Raw genomic sequence first — 20,937 nt, forward strand, 5'->3', positions numbered from 1 at the left:
TTATTTCTTTATTATTGTATTGGATGTGGGTGCCCATCCCTGTTACCCATGAATTGCCTAGGCCATTTCAGAGGACAGTTGAGAGACAGTCAAATTGCTATGGGTCTGGACTCATATAAAAGGACAGCAGGTTTCTTTCCCTAAAAGACATTGTGTATCAGATGAGATTTTACAACAATTGTCACATGTTTGCCATTAGACCAGCTTTTATTTTCAGACTTTATTGAATTCAGATTCACAATCGGCCATGCTGGAATTCAAATCTGGAACTCAAATTATTAGCCTGGGGTTCTTTATTACCTGCCCAGTGACATTACCTCAATTTCACAGCCTCACCTAATTTGTTTTATATGCCATACGCAACAAGCACTGCTGTAGTATCACTGGACCTATTGTACTGGTTTCATTATAGAGACAACCACAATGAACCAATGGACTGATATTCAGTAATACTCTCAATTTCATCTACTCAAGTTGCTGCTAATCCCATTTCCAGATCTGTAAGCTATAAGTTCTGTTCCCAGAATAAAACAGCTCTTAATACTTTCTGCAGATACGACCCATGTTCGAAAAGTTGTTTTTGTGGTTAACAGTCATAGAAGTTTACATGACCATAATTATTTTTCGGGATTTGGTGTGAATATAGAACTGGATGGTGAAGGTCCTCCTCCTCCTCCTCTGATCTCTCTTTGCAATTTCGTCTTGTGCCATCTGACCAATTCACAGCTGGCAGCAGTTTCTCCAACCACTCAGCTTCCAAAGGCGGCTCTGAGGTAGCAGCTGTGTCATCACCTATTGTGTGGCAAACTGAAAATGGCAGAAAATGAACCACTGCAAAGAACTGTCATGAGGACATTGTGGTATGATCCTGTTGGGACCTGACCTGATGTCCTCTCACATAATTTAACAGCCAACCCCTTCTCCATCGCTGTCCACTTGTACGCTGTAAGCATGAGCCAATATTTTCACTGCACAACTAATATTGTCCCAGCTCACTAGACATAGTGCTCTGGAAATCGAACCCCACCAATCCCCAACTTTTCACAAAAATGAATGTTTGGTTAAATCACCAAATAGCTCAATTCTACCTAACTGTTCAATTTGGGTTAGAAAGATATGCACACCAGGTTTTTTCCATTAACAAAAAAAAGCTATTTATTTAATCAAGCTCTTTTTAACCAATGGTAAAAAGTGAACCAGCTGAATTCCTAATCTGTAACTGTGTAACTTAAGCAAGAACAGCAAAAGGACAGGATTTGTAATTTGTGTTAAAATTTGCCCATTTTAAAGTTCCCTACACTCCCACACATGGACGTAAAGACAAGCATAAATATAGTGAATGGGAAGAAAAATCCAAGGAACATAGTTCTGTATCACCAATCCAGAATTTATATATATAATTCATATAAATCATTTATGTAAATGATTTGGATGAGAATATAAGAGTTATGGTGTAAGTTTGCAGACGACGCCAAAATATGAAGTGTAGTGGACAGTGTAGAAGGTTATCTCAGAGTACAATGGGACCTTGATCAGATAGGCCAATGGGTAGAGGAGTGGCAGATGGAGTTTAATCCAGATAAATATGAGGTGTTGCATTTTGATAAGGCAAATCAGGGCAGGACTTATACAGTTAATGGTAGGGCCCTGGAGAGTATTGCTGAACAAAGAGACCTAGGGATGCAGGTGCATAGTTCCCTGAAAGTGGAGTCACAGGCATACAAGGTAGTGGAGAAGGTGTTTGGGCATGCTTGCCTTCATTGGTCAGAATGCTATGTATAGGAGTTGGAATATTGTTGCGGCTATACAGGACATTGGTTAGGACATTTTTAGTATAATTCAGGCTGCCCTTCTATAAGAAGGATGTTGTTAAACTTGAGAGGGTGCAGAAACGATTTAGAAGGATGTTGCTGGGACTGGAGGGTTTGAACTATAGGGAGAAGCTGAATAGGTTGGGCTTTTTTCTTTAGAGTGTCAGAGACTGAGGGGATGACATTATAATTATAAAGTTTATAAAATCATGAGGGGCATGGATATGGTGAATAACCAAGGTCTTTTTCTGAGGGTGTGGCAGTTCAAAGCTAGGGGACATAAATTTAAGGCAGCACAGTGGCTTGGTGGTTAGCACTGTTGCCTCACAGCACCAAGGACCCGGGTTCAATTACAGCCTCGGGCGACTGTCTGTGTGGAGTTTGCACGTTCTCTGTGTGTCTGTGTGGGTTTCCTCTGGGTGTTCCGGTTTCCTCCCACAGCCCAAAAATGTGCAGGTTAGGTGGAATGGCCCATAGTGTTCAGGGATGTGTAGGTTAAGTGGGTCAGCCATGGGGAATGTAGAGTTACAGGGGTAGGGTGGGGGGGGTGATTCTGAGTGGAGCATTCTTTGGAGAGTCGATGTGGACAGTTGGGCTGAATGGCCTGCTTCCACACTGTAGGGATTCTGTGTGAGAGGGGAAAGATTTAAAAAGAACCTGTGATATAACTTTTTTGCACAGAGCATGGTGTGTGCATGGAATGAGCTGCCAGAGGAAATGGTGGAGGAGGGTACAATTCCAACATTTAAAAGGCATCTGTATGGGTATATGAATAGGAAGGATTTAGAGTGCAATGAGCCAAATGCTGCCAAATGGGACTAGATCAGATTGGGATATCTGGTCAGCACAGATGATTTGGGCCAAAGGGTCTGTTTCCTTGCTGTGTGACTCTGTGACACTAAGTGGACTAGTTCCACGGTCCTTTTCTCTTCTTCAATGATGCCTGGATGTTATTTGCAGAGCGATGATCAGTATTTAGTTCATAGGTTGCTGGTTGGACACAGGGGCTTTCTTTTGCGGTGGGTATTGGTATTCTTCCCTTCAGCATCTCTGAATGTAGTTTTTCTCTGCACTTTCAACAGAGATATGGTGAAGACTGTGTTTCAGACCGTGTTGAGAGAGAGACAGATGTTGTTGCTGCAAATTTCTAGAACTTCTGTCATCTTCTGTTTTCATTTTCAACCCCCACACCACCACCGCCGGTTATATGTAAAACTGCAGCCTGTCCAATCAGAAGACTGTTAATATGCTGTATTTACCTGAGCCCACAACAACTGGTGCCAATTGAAAAGCCAATCAAAAGACAATCTCTGGAGAGAACTGCCCTGAACATTCACTGGTGGAGTCGACTTGTCAGGACTTCTCACTCACTGCTCCACCAAGGCACTGATTTAGATGCAGCTCACAGTGTGCTCCAGTAAATTATTCTAAACACTGCAAATTTCTTCTAACACAATTTCCCTGATTTAAAATCGTATAATTTCCCAATTTTAGTCCACAGTCCAAAAAAGTGTATTGACAATGTTGAAGAGGTGGGTAACAGTGAAGGTGCCCAGTAATTGCAGTGAAAGTTATTTTACTGACTGCTGGACTTGATGATGCATCAGTTATTTTAAACAACATCAGAGTAGTTTTTTTAGTAAATTTGTGTCTGGTAAGAAATGTAACTGTTCCCAACCAGATGCTGTTAAATGTCAACGGGAAGGAGTGGCCTAGTAGTAATTCAGAGACCCAGGTAATGTTCTAGGAACCTGAGTTCAAATTCTGCAACTGCAGATAGGTTAGGGTTAGGTAAATTGAGTTCAATAAAATATCTGATTCAATTAACGAAATCTAATGATGACCATGAAACTATTAAAGATTTCATAAAAATAACCCAATCTCATTCACTGTGGAACACTAATCCCTTTGGGGAAGGAAACTGCTGTCCTTACCTGGTCTGAACCTGGGGCCGCTAAAGCAGTAGAAACGACAACAGGAAACACAACTCTATTGACCCTGAAAAATCCTGGGGTCTAGTGCCAAAATTAGACAATTAGTCAAGCAACATATTCTTGAATGATACCTTACACAGTTTCACAGAAAACGCCATTTCCATCCCTAGGAATGCCCAGTCCCACTGACAATACATGTTAGCAAAAGTGGCGACACAGTGATATAAAGTCAGGAGGGAGCTGCCCTGGGAATTCTCAACATTAACTCTGGACTCCATGAAGTCTCATGGTGTCAGGTCAAACACGGAAAAGGAAACTTCTTGCTGATTACCACGTACCATCTTCCCTCAGCTGATGAATCAGTGCTCCTACATGTTGAACAACACTTGGAGGAAGCACGGACGGTGGCAAGGGCACTCTGGGTGGGTGATTTCAATGTCCAACACCAAGAGTGGCTTGGCAGCAGTACTACTGATTGAACTGGTTGAGTCCTAAAGAAAATTGCTACTGGAGTGTCTGTGGTATGTGGTGAGGGAATGGTGACTCTCATCACTGGACGTGAAACGTTAACTGTGTTTTTCTCTGTACAGATGCTGCCAAACCTGCTGACTTTCTCCAGCACTTTCTATTTCTTTTCAGAGTTCTAGCAGTTCTTTGTTTTATTTTGGTAAGAGTGACTACCACACAGTCCATGTGGACATAAAGTCCCATCTTCATATTGAGAGTACTACATGTTGTGTGGCACTATTCTGTGGCTTAGGCTTTGACCAGATCTAGCAGCTCAAGACTAGGCATCCATGAGGCACTGTGGGCCATCAGCAACAGCAAAATTGTACTCCAACACAATCTGCCATCTCATTGGTCAGCACATCTTCCAATCTACCATAACTATCAAGCCAGGGGATCAACCCTGGTTCAGTGAACAGTGCACAACCTGGGAGGATAGCTGAGGTGGGAAGTGTTACAACCTTTAAAATGTACTTGGGTGAGCACTTGAAGTGTCATAACGTTCAAGGCTATGGGCCTAGTATGGGAAAATAGGACCTAGAGTAGGTAGTAGTGTATTTTTGGTGATGCAGACTGGATGGGCCAAAGGACATCTCCTGAATGTATGATTCTATGCAGGAGGACATGCCACGGGCATCATCACATCTACCTAAAAATGCGCTATGCACCAGGTGAAGCTACAAACAGGGCTACTTGAGTGCTCAGTGACATAAGCAGCAAGTGATAGAGCTAAGAGATTCCACAACCAATGGATCAGATTTAATCTCTGCAATCCTGCTACACCCAACATGAATGGTGATGGAGAATTTAAAAATTCACCGGAGGAGGAGGAGACTCCAAAGATATCCTCATCCTCAATGATTGGAGAGCCCAGCATATTAGTGCAAAACATCAGGTGAAGCACTCAAAACAATATTCGGACAGAAATGCTGGTTGGTGATCTGTCTTGGTCTCCTATACAAGTTCCCAGCATCACAGATACCTGTCTTCAGCCAATTCAATTCAGTCCATGTAATATCAAGAAACGGATGGAGGCGCTGAATATACTGCAGAGACTATGGACCATGATAATACTCTGGCAATTGACTTGTGCTCCAGAGCTTCCCGTGCCCCTAGCCAACCTATTCCAGTCAACACTGGCATCTACCCAACAACTTGGAAAATTGCTGAAGTATATTCCTGTACAGAAAGCAGGACAAATCCAACCTGGTCAATTACCACTCATCATTCTACTTTCAATCATCTGCAATCAAGCAGCACCTACTCAGCAATAACCTGCTCAGTGATGCCCAGTTTGGGTTCAGCCAAGGCCACTCGGCTCCTGAGCTCATTACAGCCTTGGTTCAAGCATGGACAAAAGAGCTGAATTCCAGAGGTGAGGGGAAAGTGACTGCCTTGATATCAAGGCTCCATTTGTCCGATTGTGGCATTAAAAAGCTCTAGCAAAACTGGAGTCAATGGGAATTGGGGGAAATCTGTCCACTGATCAGAGTCATACTTGGTATAAAGGAAGATGGTTGTGGTTTTTATGAGTCAGTCATTTCAGATCCAGAACATCTCTGCAGATGTTCCCCAGGGTAGTGTCCTAGGCCAAACCATCCTCAACTGCTTCATGTTTTTCACTGTATCTCAGTACATGTGACAATAATCAAATTGAATCAAATCATCAAAGACCTTCCCTTCATCACAAGGTCAGATGTAGAGATGTTTGCTGATGACTGTACAATATTCAGCACCATTCACAATTCCTCATACCTCCTGACAATCAAAAGCCTGTTCATCATCCACAAGCTACAAGTCAGGAGTATGATGGAATGCTCCCACTTGTCTGGATGAGTGCAGCTTCAACAACATTCAAGAGGCATGTTACCACCCAGAACAAAGCAACCAGCTTAATAGACACCACATCCACAAACATTCACTTCCTCCATTGCTGATGCTGAGTAGTAGCAGTGTGTATCATTTCCAAGATGCACTGCAGAAATTCACCGAGACTCCTTAGACAGCAGCTTCTAAACTATGATCACTTCCATCTGGAAGGACAAGGGTAGCAGATACATGGGAACGCCACCACTTGCAAGTTCCCCTCAAAGCCACTCACCTCCTGACTTAGACATAAAATACCATTTCTTCTGTGTCACTATATCAAAATTCTGGATTTTCCTCTCCCCAGCAGCATTATAGGTCCATCTACAGCACATGGACTGCAGCGGTTCAAGGAGGCATCTCACCATCATCTTATCAAAGGCAACTAGGTACAGGCAATAAATGCTTGCCCAAGCAACAATGTCTGCATCTCATGAGTGAATAAAAGATCAACTATAGTGTACCCTGGCAGAAGAGAATTTAAACTTCCACTCCCACAGTTACCTTTAGCGTCACACTATGAATTTCACGACTTTGTTAATAAGTCAGTAGGGTGGATGATATACAGCAGATTCAAAGAATAAGAGAATTCCGTATCTGTCACCTTCAGTGGCTAGGATTTTTCCGAAAAGTCTTCGTTTCCGTTCATTAAAATCTTAAAGAAAATTTGGGATTTAGGTGATTTTTTTTCTGTTTATTTGTGAAACAATAGTTTGCCGCTGGTAGTTAAAATGCATCCTGTACATTGTGCTGTATAGTGTATGAAATTCCAGCCTTTTCTCTGGTGAGCTGTGAAGCAATTTTTTTACTGAAGTCTAGTAGCAAGCATCCTTATCCAACAATTGCAAATGTAACCTCATTATTTAAAAAAGGAGGCAGGAAATTACAAACCAGTTAGCTGAGCATCAGTAGTGGGGAAAATGCCAGAGTATTATGAAAGATGTAATAAAAGAACAGCTGGAAAGCATTAACAGGATTGGACAAAGCCAGTATGCATCCCACATAAGAGGCTGGTGAGCAAAATAAAAGCACATAGGATTGGAGTAATTTGTGGCAGGATTGAGAGTTGTTTGACAGACAGGAAACAGAATAACTGAGTGTTTTTTTCTGGGTGACAGTATCTAGTGGGGTACTGAGCTTGGGTGTTCAGTGTTTGGGCCCCAGCTATTTATAATATCTATAATTGATCTAGATGAGGAAGCCAAATGCAATAAATCCAAGTTCTGACAAAACTGGATAGGTTTGTGAGTTGTGAGGGGTATGCGAGGAGGCTTCAACATGATTTAAACAAGTTGAGTGTATGGGCAAACATATGGTAGCTGCAGTATAAATGATAAATGTGAAGTTATACATGCTTGTGTGAAAAATAGAAAGGCAGGTGGTTATTTAAATGGTGATAGATTGGGTAATGTGGATGTACAAAGGAATTTGGGTGTCCTTGTACACCCACTCAATAAAAGTAGACAAGCAGGTCCAGCAAGCAATTTGGAAGGCAAATGGTCTCTTGGGTTCCATTGCAAGAGGATTTGAGTTCAGAGTAAGGATGCCATACTACAGTTATACAGGGCCTTGGTAAGACCACACCTGAAGTGCAATTTTGGGTTCCCTTTCTAAGATATATTTGCCATAAAGGCAGTGCAGCGGAGAGTCACTGGACTGATACAGGGGTTACTGGGCAGTCGTATAAGGAGAGACTGGGCTTGTATTCACCAAAGCTTAGAAGAATGAGAAGGGATCTGATTAGAACACGTAAACTTTTAACAGGACTACTCAGACTAGATGCAGGAATGATGTTTCCCCTGTTTGGTGAGTTTAGAATTAGAGACACAGCCTCAGGCTATGAGGTAGGCCATTTAGGACTGAGGTGAGGAATCATTTCTTAACTTAGAGGGTGGTCAACCTGTGGAATTCACTACTACAGGCTGTGGAGACGAAGTCACTAAATCAAGAAAGAGATTGATAAGTTTTCTGATATTAAAGGCACCGAGGGGTATGGAGAGAAAGCAGGAATCTGGCACTGAGATAGAGTATCAACCATGATCATATTAAATGGTGGAGCAAGCTGAAAGGGCTGAATGGTGAAGAGACACCAAATCCATCTGATTATTTTTGTCTACAGTGATTTATATACTTTTCCACTGTTTGTAACAAAAGAATTGCATGAATCCAGCATTCTAATGATTAGATCCAACCTTGCATCTGTCAAGCACTTGAGTTCCCAGTCTTGTCACAGAGAAATGCAACCTAACCCTATCACAGAGCTCCCGTGTAAGATATCCTCACCCAGAACTCTGAGGATGGCATTGAGTGTAGAGGGTGCAAAACATGGGCTGACAAACAAATGTATATACATATATAATAAGTTATTTACTAACCCTTCCTTTGCTTTTTTCCCATATTTAAAATCAGGAAACAAAGACGTTTTGCCAAGTATATGTGCAGGAACTGGTTAAAGATGCTGCTCTTATTGATGTTAAAAATGAATCTCTACAGAAACTCTGGCCTCAGATTTTCATTGAACTTGTGCGGGATTGTGTAATCCAGATGAGCAATAAAAACTCACATATGAAGCTATGCCTGAAAAACATAATGGACCAGAAATGAAGAGAGAACACAACCCCGTTTTAGCTTTAGTTCAGCATCATCCATCCTCTGCCACATGACCTAATGCAGTCAAACCTGAATCACAGAATCTCCACTTATAAAGATTATTGGCTACAAAGTGCTTTTTCTTCAGGATTTGTGTTTCGTTGGAACAAATGTTGTCAAATCACATACTTTCACAAATTGTGATTAAGTAACTAAAACATGAGATATAATGAGAGTGCGCATGAGAAAAGGAAGCCAAAGCCATTCTTAAACTAGTCTTCCATCTTCAGCTGCTGATGTATGCTAAGGGCACTCCAGCAGGACACTGTTCTCTGGAAGTCAGGGACTTGTGCAGTGGTAACATCCAGTTTTATCTGCGGACTTTATTCATTTGTGGGACTAACTTGAATATTTGTTTCTAATACTTTGTTAAGGTGTGTTGCAACCTAGGAGTACCTGTAATTAGAGTTTACAAACTGTTTATTCAGTCAGTTTTCTCTCTTTGTTAACTGTGTAGCCATGTGGAATCACACTGCACGTTGGGGATCTCTGGTTTGTTACAAGACCTTAAGTCCCACAGCTTAATTATGTATTTTGATGAATTGTATATCAGATGTGGCTCATTGATAGTACTCTCACCTCCCAGTCAAAAAGTACTGAGTTCATTCCAGAGACTTGAGCATAAAAATTAAGGCTGGCACCCCAGTGCTGTACTTGAGTACTACATTGAAAAAGCACCATCTTTTGAAGGGACATTAAAACAAGGCTGCCTCTGTCTCCTCAGGGGAGCGCAAAAAATTCCATGGAATTATTTTAAAGAAGAGGAAGTTTGTTATTGCTGGTGCCCTGGCCAGTATTTATTCCTACAGACAATATCAGAAAAATAAATGATCTGATCATTATCACATTGTTGTTTCTGGAAGCTTTCTGTGTATAAATTAACTACCATGCTTCCTACATTAAAACAGATTTCCAAATGTCTTTCATTGACCGTAAAGGATGTTGAGATGTGGTCTTGAAAGATACCGTTTACAGGCAAGCTTTGCTTTTTATTCTCTGGGGTGACCTTTTGTCTGGTTTTAAACTGGATGGTCCATTTTCAGTAAAACCCTGTTGAATATAGGACTTAAAAACTGAACAGAAATTTACTTGCCTAACTTTTTAAGTTTTAACAAAACGTCTAAATCTGTCTCAAGGTCATGTTTGTATGACTGAACTCGTTTTGTGTTTATTCATTTGAGATTGGGCTTGTTTTACATATTTGCAAATGGATCTATTCTTTGTGCTCTGGTTTTCTTTAAAGTTCTCTCTACCATCTGGCTTTGGAATAGGTACAAACTGGAAGTGTGATTTCATACACTAATTGTGCTTCATATTCTTTACATTGTTTATCTGTTAAATGTAAAGAATGTTTTTATAGCATATGCTCACTAAATCCATTTCACTTAGCTGAACGAGCCTTGATGCTGGACTTTGGTATCTTTGTGTATTTTAACAGACTATTGCAGGAAATCTAGCAAGTTGTAGACACTGCTGAGATAACGTTTAATGTTTTAATACAGCCGTAGTAACATCAGCAAATTTTCTGTATCTCAATCCTATTCCACCATTCAGTTTAGTCATAGCTGATCTGTATCTCATTTAATTACAGACCCTGACTCAACCACAATATATCAATCTTGTCAAAAGCCAGGCATTTTTGGTACCTGTGCTGCTATTTGACACTACTATGTTAAAATTTAAAATTATCCAATGATGTACAAATTACAAACTCAATTAATGACAAATGTTTCAATGTCAAAACTTAACATCAGCCAATTATTTTGTCATCAAACCACACATTATGAATTTAATTTGGTGTAGTGCACTTTATTTTTTGATTCAACATTGCACGGACTTAGTCCCAATGTGGCACTGCACATATTAAATCATGTTACATGCTCTGTGATGTTGTGCACGTTTGTTCTGAGATTTTTCAGTTGAAAAAAAGCTAAGGTGTGCCTCTTTTAAGCAGATTGGTTGGAAATTGAATTATTTTGCCTATAATTTGTGGTTGGCCGAATGGGAATTGGTTGTGCATATATGATGGTAGCTGTGCACTAATGAGATTGCTATCTATGGTGCAAAGGCCCAGAATTAACCAGAATGCAATAGGACTTTGTAGTTTATTAAAATGTCTGTCATAACAGTAATTATTAGAATATTTAATTAAAAGTTACTCAACTGATACCATTCTGATTTTGATAATAAAATATTGACACTTAAGTACTACAAACAATTCAAATTTTATATCAGTACCTGTTAATGGATAAGCTGTTTCATTAATGTAATGCGCTGGCAATGATTTTCCTAAGTACCTATTTGCTAGCTCATTGTTTATTTCTTCACCTTTCTTCTTCAGTGCTGGTTCTGGTTCTAAAGTAAGATGATTAAAGTTCATTTCAAGTTGATTCATTGTTTTTTCATTGTCACTGTTAGGATTTAGACATTTTTCAGCATCGCTCCTAGAAGCAGGCTCATGAAACCCATGAGCGAAAACTAACTAATATGGGATGTAGTATGTTTAAGGTGAACAATAAACCTGAAATAAATTAAATAAATAAGATAATAAATCTGATGTGACAGACATGCCATACACTGGTGGACTGTGTTTCTCAATCTGCATTTAAAAAATTGGCATTAGCACAGTGCCTTTCACAATATATGAGTTGAGACAAAGATGGGCTATTTGACCCCTCTAGCCAGCTCTGCCATTCAGTAAAATCATGGATGGACTGAATGTGGCCTCAACATATTCTTGACTACCCCTAATAAGCTTTGACTCCCTTATTAGTTGATTCCAGGATGCCCAGACTGTTCTACAGCTGATTAAATACATTTGATATATAGTCAAATGTTTATTCAGAGAGTAGGTATGGAAAGGTGTCATGGAGTGGTTGTGGATGGGCGTTTTTCTGACTGGAGCTCTGTGACCAGTGTGTTCTGCAAGGATCAGTGCTGGGACCTCTGTTGTTTGTAATATATATAAATGATTTGGATGGACATGAAGATGGCCTGATTAAAAAGTGTAAATGACACGAACATTGGTGAAGTTGTGGATAGTGAAGAAGGTTGTCAAAGAATATAACAGGGTATAGATCAAATGGAAGTTGGGCAGAGAAGTGGCAGTTGGAGTTTAATGCTGACAAGTGTGGGGTGATGCATTTTTGGAGGTCAAATTCAAGAAGAAAGTATACAGTAAATGCCAGGACCCTAAGGGAGCATTGATATACAGAGGGATCTTGGAGTGCAAGTCCATAGCTTCCTGAAAGTGACAACACAAGGAGATAAGGTGGTACAGAATGCTTGCCTTCTTCAGTTGGGTCATTGAGTATAAAGGTTGCTAAGTAATGTTACAGCTGTATAAAACTTTAGTTAGGCCAAATGTGGAGTTTTGTGTGCAGTTGGATAGGGTGGATAGTTGGAGTCTTTTTTTCAGGGTGGAAGTGTCAAATACAAGGGGATATAAGGTGAGAGGGAGAAAGTTTAAAGATGTGTGAGGTAAGTTTTTTTGTCACTCAGGATGTGGTAGGTTCCTGATATGCACTGCTGGGGTGGGGGAGTGATAGAAGCAGATACAATAGCAACATTTAAGAGGCATTTCGACAGACACAGGGAATAGAGGAATAAGGAACATGTGCAGGTAATGGGATTACTTTAGAATGACATCATGGTTGGTGCAGACACAGTGGGCTAAATGGCCTGTTCCTGTTTGGTATAGCAGTGGTTTGCTTTTCAGAATAGAAGGAAATGTAATGGCCTCGGGTTTATTGCAAGGAACGTTGCCTTTTTAAAATATGTATTAATGACTTGGACTTGGGTATTCATAGCAGAACCTCAAAGTTTGTAGATGATGCAAACTTGAAAAGTTTGAAAACTTGAAAACAACATGAGAGCCCAGTAAAATATACCACAAGGCCATTAGCAGACTGGTGGAATAAGCAGATGTATGACAGATGCAACTTTATAAAAGTTTAGGAAATGATGCATTTTGATGGAAACAATGAGACAATATAAACTGAATTATACAATTTTTAAGCAGGTGCAGGAGCGGAGAGGCTTGTTGGTTTATGTAGGTTTTGAAGGCAGAGCAAGTGGAAAAAAGTATAAAAATATGCAGGATTCTTGACTATATTAAAAGTGCAGTTTTCAAAATGCATTCACAGGATGTGGGCAGTCACTCATAGAGTCATAGAGGTTTACAGCATAAAAACAGGCCCTTTGGCCCAACTTGTCCATGCTGCCCAGTTTTCACAATTGATGTAGTCCTGTTTGCCTGCATTTGATCCATTTCCCGCCGTACCTACCTCAACCATGTACTAGTCCAAATGTTTTTTAAATGACAAAATTGTACTCACCTCCACCACTGCCTCTGGCAGCTGTTACCAGATGTTCAGCACCCTCTTTGTGAAAAAATTGCCCTTCTAGACCCTTTTGTATCTCTCCCCTTTCATTTTAAATCTATGTCTTCTAGCTTTAGACTCCCCTAGCTGTTGGCTCTCTATCTTACCTATGCCTCTCATGATTTTATAAACCTCTATAAAGTCATCTGTCAGTCTCCAACGCTCCAAGGAAAAAATGTTCCAGCCTATCCAGCCTCTCCTTTTAACACAAGCCTTTCAGTCTAGGTATCATCCCAATAAATCTATTCTGCGCTCTTTCTAGTTTAATAGGGCGACCAGAACTGCACACAGTACTTCAAATGTGGCCTTACCAACATCTTGTACAGCTGCAACAAGACGTCCCAACTGCTATACTCAATACTCTGACAGATGAAAACAAGCATGCCAAAAGCCTTCTTCACTGCCCTTTCTATCTGTGACTCCACTTTCAAGGAGTTATGAACCTGATTCTCTAGATCTCTTTGTTCTATAACATTCCCCAGGACGCTACCATTGATTGTGTAAATCCTACCCTGGGTTGACCTACAAAAATGTAACACCTTGCGTTTATCTAAATTAAACTCCATCTTCCATTCCTCAGCCCACTGGTCCAGTTGATTGAGATCTTGCTGTTTTCCCAGATAACCTTCATCATTTGATCTGGCAGTATCTGTGCAGAGATATCGGAATTAACATTTCAGGTCGATGATCCTTCCTCAGAACTGACAGGCTGACATTAACTCTGAGGAAGGGTCACTTGACCCGAAAAGCTAACTCTGGTATCTTTCCATAGATGCTGTCAGAACTGCTGAGTTTTCCAGCGATTTCTGTTTTTGTGAGTTCCAGTATCTGCAGTTCTTTCGGTTTTTAACCTTCCGCTGTCCACCATACTTGGTGTCATCCACAAAATTAGTACCCATTCCTCCTAAATTCTCATCCAAATCATATTTCTATGAATTATGAATAACAGTGGACCCAGCACCGAACTCTGTGGCACACCACTGGTCTCAGGCCTCCTGCTTGACAAACAGCCCTCTGCCAACACCCTCTGTCTTCAACCTTCAAGCCAATTTTGTATCCAATTGGTCAGCTGTCCCTGGATCCTGTGAGATTTAACCTTAACAACCCACCATGTGGTACCTTTTCAAAGGCCTTGCTAAAGTCCATGTAGACAACATCTGCACTGCTGTCATCTACTTTCTTGGTCACCCCTTCGAAAAGCTCAAATCAAATTTGTGACAAAATTCATAAGCCATCGAGAGCAAGTTTACTATTCAGGATAGCCAGGAGCACAGTAAAGAGAGGAAAAAGACTTCTGGTTTAAAGTGCATTTATTTCAATGCACGAGGCCTGACTGGTAAGGCAGATGAACTCAGAGCATGGATTGGCTCTGGGGACTGAGATAGCCATAACAGAAAAAGGGCTGAGAGAAGGGCAGGACTAGCATCTCAATGTTTCATTTCACAGAAGTTACAGGAGTGACAGAAGTACAAGTAAGCAAGGAGGGGTGTTGCCCTTTTGATAAGGGAGGAAGTAACAACAGTGCCTAGAGAGGATATTCTTAAGGGGTCATCAAATGAGGCCATATGGTTAGAACTTAGAAACAAGAAGAGGATGGTCTCTCTGTTGGGACTGTATTACAGACCCCCACCACCACCACCACCCTCCCCCCAATCAAAATACCCAGCAGGTACGAGAGGAATAGATGTGTAGAGAGATTGAAGATACCTGTAGGAATAATAACAGTAGTATTGGTTGAAGATTTTAACTTCCCCTGTATTGACTGGGCCAGCCAGAGTGTAAAAGGCCCAGACGGGGTGGAATTTGTCAAATATGTCCAAGAAAGTTTCCTAAAACAATACGTAGAGGGCCCTACTTGGAGAGTGCAACACTGAACCTCCTCTTAGGAAACAAGGTCCGGTAAGTGACTGAAGTGTCAGTTGGAGAGCACTTTGCGTCCAGTGACCATAACTGTCTTAGTTTTAACATAGTTATGGAAAAAGATAGGACAGATCCACAGATTAATGTGCTAAACTGGAGCAGAACCAATTTTGGGGCCGTTAGGCAGGATCTAGCAGAGGTTGATTGGGTGAGTCAGTTTGAAGGAACAGGAGCGACTGGCAAATAGGAGGCTTTTAAAAGTGCGATATCAAGAGTCCAGGGATAGTATGTCCCTGTTAGGGTGAAGGATACAGCTGGCAGGTTTAGGAATCCCTGCCTTACAAGGGATGTTGAAGCACTGACCAGGAAAATAAAGGAGGAATACATTGGGATTAAGCTACCAAGCTCAAGTCAAACTGAAGTTGACTATAAAAAGTGTAGGAACACAGATAAGAGGAAAGTCAGAAGAGCAAGAAGAGGGTATGAGATGGATCTGACAGATAATGTTCAAGATAATCACCAGAGTGTCTATGGCTATATTAAGAGTAGAAGGGTTGCAAGGGAGAGAACAGGTCCTCTTAAAGATCAGCATGGCCATCTATGTATGGAGATGGGGGAAATTTTTTAATGAATATTTCTCCTCAGTATTTACTGAGGAGAGAATCATGGATGCTAAGGAAATAAGGGAAACAAGTGGGGATGTTTTGGACTGCATACATATCAGCAGAGAGGAGGTGTTTGCAACCTTAAAGTGCATTAAAGTGGGTAAATCCCCTAGGCCTGATCAAGTCCATCCTTGGACATTGTGGGAGGCTAGGGAAGGAATTGCAGAGGCCCTTGCAGAGATTTTTGCTTCATCTTTAGCCACTGGTGAAGTTCCAGAAGACTGGAGGGTGGCTGATGTTGTTCAATTGTTTATGAAAGGTAGTAAAGACAAGCTAGGGAACTACAGGCCAGTGAGCCTGACATCAGTGGCAGGTAAATTATTGGAGAGGATACTGAGGCACATGATCAACCAACATTTGGATAGTCAAGGTCTGATTGGGGATAGTCAGCATGGATTTGTGCGCAGGAAGTCATGTCTGACAAATCTTTTAGAGTTTTTCAAAGAGGTAACCAGGAAGATAGATGAGGGTAGGGCAGTGGATGTTGTCTATATGGACTTTATCAAGGCCTTTGACAAGGTCCCTCACAGCAGGCTAATCATGAAAGTTAGGTCACATGGGATTCAGGGAGAGCTAGCTAATTGGATTGAAAACTGGCTCGAAGCAGAGAATGATGGTTTAAGTTTGAATCAGAGATAGTAGGAACTGCAGATGCTGGAGAATCCGAGACAACAAGGTGCAGAGCTGGATGAACACAGCAGGCCAAGCAGCATCATAGGAGCAGAAAGGCTGACGTTTTGGGCTTAGACCCTTCATCAGAAATGGGGGACGGGAAGGGGGTTCTGAAATAAATAGGGAGAGAGTGGGAGGCGGATAGAAGATGGATAGAGGAGAAGATAGGTGGAAAGGAAACAGACAGGTCGAAGAGGCGGGGATGGAGCCAGTAAAGGTGAGTGTAGGTGGGGAGTTAGGGAGGGGATAAGTCAGTCCAGGGAGGACGGACAGGTCAAGGGGGCGGGATGAGGTTAGTAGGTAGGAGATGGGGGTGACCTCCCACCCACGGCCTCCAACCTCATCGTTCCCCAACCCCGCACCGCCCGCTTCTATCTCCTTCCCAAAATCCACAAACCTGAATGCCCTGGTCGACCCATTGTCTCCGCCTGCTCCTGCCCCACCGAACTTATCTCCAACTATCTGGACTCCATTTTCTCCCCCTTGGTCCAGGAACTCCCTACCTATGTCCGTGACACCACCCACGCCCTCCACCTCCTCCACCTCCTCCACAACTTCCAATTCCCTGGTCCCCAACACCTTATCTTTACCATGGACATCCAGTCCCTATACACCTGCATTCCCCATACAGATGGTCTAAAGGCCCTCCGCTTCTTCCTGTCCCGCAGGCCCGACCAGTCTCCCTCCACTGACACCCTCATCTGCTTAGCCGAACTCGTCCTCACCCTCAACAACTTCTCTTTCAATTCCTCCCACTTCTACAGACAAAGGGGGTGGCCATGGGTACCCGCATGGGCCCAAGCTACGCCTGCCTCTTTGTAGGTTACGTGGAACAATCCCTCTTCCGTAGCTACTCTGGCCCTAAACCCCACCTCTTCCTCCGTTACATTGATGACTGTATCGGCGCCGCCTCGTGCTCCCACGAGGAGCTCGAACAGTTCATCCACTTCACCAACACCTTCCACCCCAACCTTAAGTTCACCTGGACCATCTCTAATACCTCTCTCTCCTTCCTGGGCCTCTCTGTCTCCATCTCGGGCAACCACCTAGAAACCGATATCCATTTCAAGCCCACTGACTCCCACAGCTACCTAGAATACACCTCCTCCCACCCACCTTCCTGCAAAAATGCCACCCGCTATTCCCAATTCCTTCGCCTCCGCCGCATCTGCTCCCAGGATGAGGCATTCCACTCCCGTACATCTCAGTTGTCATTGTTTTTCAAGGACCGCAACTTCCCCGCCTCAGTGGTCGAGAACGCCCTCAACCGTGACTCCCACATTTCCCGCAACTCATCCCTCACACCCCGTCCCCGCAATAAGAACCAAAAAAGAATTCCCCTCGTCCTCGCGTACCATCCCACCAACCTCCGGATCCAACACATCATCCTCTGACACTTCCGCCATCTGCAATCCGACCCCACCACCAAAGACATCTTTCCCTCTCCACCCTTATCTGCTTTCCGGAGGGACCACTCTCTCCGTGACTCACTAGTCCGCTCCACACTCCCCTCCAGCCCCACCACACCTGGCACTTTTCCCTGCAACTGCAGGAAGTGCTACACCTGCCCCCATACCTCCTCCCTCACCCCCATCCCAGGCCCCAAGACGACTTCCCACATCAAGCAGATATTCACCTGCACATCCGCCAATGTGGTATACTGCATCCGCTGTACCCGTTGTGGCCTCCTCTACATCGGGGAAACCAAGCGGAGGCTTGGGGACCGCTTTGCAGAACACCTATGCTCGGTTCGCAATAAACAACTGCACCTCCCAGTTGCGAACCATTTCAACTCCCCCTCCCATTCCTCAGACGACATGTCCATCCTGGGCCTCCTGCAGTGCCACAACGATGCCACCCGAAGGTTGCAGGAACAACAACTCGTATTCCGCTTGGGAACCCTGCAACCCAATGGTATCAATGTGGATTTCACAAGCTTCAAAATCTCCCCTCCTCCTACCGCATCCCAAAACCAGTCCAGCTTGTCCCCACCTCCCTAACCTGTTCTTCCTCCCACCTATCCCCTCCTCCCACCTATCCCCTCCTCCCCCCTCAAGCCGCACCCCCATCTCCTACCTACCAACCTCATCCCGCCCCCTTGACCTGTCCGTCCTCCCCGGACTGACCTATCCCCTCCCTAACTCCCCACCTACACTCACCTTTCCTGGCTCCATGCCCGCCTCTTCGACCTGTCTGTTTCCTCTCCACCTATCCTCTCCTCTATCCATCTTCTATCCACCTCCCACTCTCTCCCTATTTATTTCAGAACCCCCTTCCCGTCCCCCATTTCTGATGAAGGGTCTAGGCCCGAAACGTCAGCCTTTCTGCTCCTATGATGCTGCTTGGCCTGCTGTGTTCATCTGCACCTTGTTGTCAATGATGGTTTAAGGTTGTTTTTCAGACTGGATGCTTGTGACTCGTGTGTCCGACAGGATTCGGTGCTGGAATCTTTGCTATTTATCATTATGTAAATGATCTGGATGTGAACGTACAAGGTATGATCAGTAAGTTTGTAGATGATACAAAATTAAGAGGTATCATTGAAGGCAAAGAAGATTATCAAAAATTACAGAGGGATCTTGATCAGATGGGGAATCGGGCTGAGGATTGGCAAATGCAATTCAATACAGATAAGTGTGAGGTGTTGCACTTTGGAAAGTGAAACCAAGGTAGGACTTGTACAGTAAATGGTAAGGTCCTGAGGAGTGTTGTAGACAGAGGGACCTAGGAGTACAAGTACATAGTTTGTTGAAAGCGGCGTCACAGGTGGACATGATGGTGAAGAAGGCATTTAGTGTGCTGGCCTTCATTGGTCGAAGCATTGAATATAGGAGTTGGGACGTTATGTTACAGTTGTATAAGTCATTGGTGAGGCCGCATTTGGAGTATTGTGTACAGTTTTAGTCACCCAGTGATTGGAAAGACATAGTTAAACTGGAAAGCATGCAAAAAAGATTTACAAGGAGGTTGCCAGGACAAGTAGGCCTAAGTTATAGGGAGACGTTGGTCAGGATAGGACTTTGTTCCTTGGAATGTAGGAGAATGAGGGGTGACCTAATTGAGGTGTATAAAATAATGTGGGGCATTAGATGGGATGATTGCACACAGTCTTTTTCCCAGGGATGGGGAAGTAAAAACTTGAGACCATAGGTTTAAGGTGAGATTTAGGGTTAGAATTAGTGTCAAGGTTCAGGTTAGGGTTAGTGTTAGGGTCAGGGTAAGGTTCAGTTTCTGTGACAGGGTTAGGGTCGGTGTCAGCGTCAGCTTTAGGGTTAGGCTTTAGGTCAGGATTAGGATTTGCATTATTTTAGGGTCTGTGTTAGGGTTAGTGTTATCGTCAGGGTTAGGGTCAGGCTTAGGTTTAGACTTAGCTTCAGGGCTAGAGTTGGGGTTGGGGTCAGATTTATGATTAGGTTCATGGTTAGGGTTAGGTTTAGGCTTAGGATTAGGTTTAGGGTTAGGGTCAGGATTTGGGTTGGGCTTAGGTTTACAGTTAGGATTGTGGTTAGGGTCAGGGTTATGTTTAGGTTTAGTGTCAATGTTAGGGTTAGGCTTAGGCTTAGGTTTAGAGTTAAGGTCAGGGTTAGGTTTAGGGTTACGGTCTGGTTCAGGGTTCGAGTTAGGGTAAGGGTCAAGGTCGGGGTTTGGCTTAGAGTTAGGTTCAGTGTTAGGATTATGATTGGAGTCAGGGTCAGTGACAGTGTTAGGGTTAGGTTTAGGGTTATAATAAGGGTCGCTGTTGGGGTCAGGGCCAGGGTCTGGGATAGAGTTACGTTTGGGTAAGACTTAGGGTTAGGATTAAGGTTAGTTTGAGGGTCAGTTTTAGGATTAGGGTAATGGTTAGGGGTAAGGTGAGAGTAAAGGTCAGGTTCAGTGTCAGGGTTAGGGTTAGGATCAGGGTCAGTTCAGGATCAGGGTGAGGGTAAGCGTTGGTGTCCGTGTCAGGGTTAGGGTCTGGTTCAGGTTCAGTGTTATGTTTAGAATCAGGGTCTGGGTCTGGGTCAGGGTTAAGGTTACAGTTAGAGTTAGCATCATGTTAGGGCTAGGGTTAGTGTTAGGGTTAGGATTAGTGTCAGGATCAGGGTGAGGGCTAGGGTCAGGGTTGGTGTTAGCTTTAAGGGTTAGTGTCAGTGCCAGGTTTAGGGCTAGGGTTAGAATTCAGTTAGTGTTAGGGTTAATTTTTAGTTTCAGGTTCAGGGTTAGGGTCAGAGACAGTGTCAGGGTTAAGGGTCAATGTTAGTACCAGGTTTAGGATTAGGGTTAGAGTCGGGGTCAAGGTCATGGTTATGTTCAGGGTCAGGGTCAGTGTTAGGGTTAAGAGCTAGTCTAAGTGCCAGGCTTAGTGTTAGAGTTAGTGTTAGTTTAAGGGCCGGGTAAAATTTAAGGTTAAGTTTAAGGTCAGGGTTAGATTTCGATATAGGGGTAGGTTTAGGGTCAGGGTTAGGGTCGGGGTTAGGTTTAGAGTTAGGGTAAAGTTTAGGGTTTGAGTTAGGGTCAAGGTTAAGGTCAGGTTTAGTGTCAAGATTAGGGTTAGGCTTAGGTTTAGGGTTATGGTCTGGGTCAGGGTTAAGCTTAGGCTAGGTTTGGGATT

At 43.1% G+C, this 20,937-nt stretch overlaps 1 protein-coding gene across 2 annotated transcripts in view; it reads left to right on the forward strand.

The window, feature by feature from the left end:
- Window positions 1–11,101, forward strand: part of LOC109912244 (leucine-rich repeat-containing protein 49) — a 167,092-nt gene extending 155,991 nt beyond the window's left edge. For both annotated transcript variants that reach the window (XM_048617282.1, XM_048617283.1), the window contains exon 18: window positions 8,528–11,101. In XM_048617282.1, the coding sequence (XP_048473239.1) occupies window positions 8,528–8,722 (195 nt within the window). In that variant the 3' untranslated portion in view covers window positions 8,723–11,101. The remainder of the gene's footprint in view (window positions 1–8,527) is intronic.
- The last annotated feature ends 9,836 nt before the right edge of the window (window positions 11,102–20,937 follow it).

Source organism: Rhincodon typus, chromosome 36, assembly GCF_021869965.1.
Source record: "Rhincodon typus isolate 14 chromosome 36, sRhiTyp1.1, whole genome shotgun sequence".
Taxonomy (NCBI): domain Eukaryota; kingdom Metazoa; phylum Chordata; class Chondrichthyes; order Orectolobiformes; family Rhincodontidae; genus Rhincodon; species Rhincodon typus.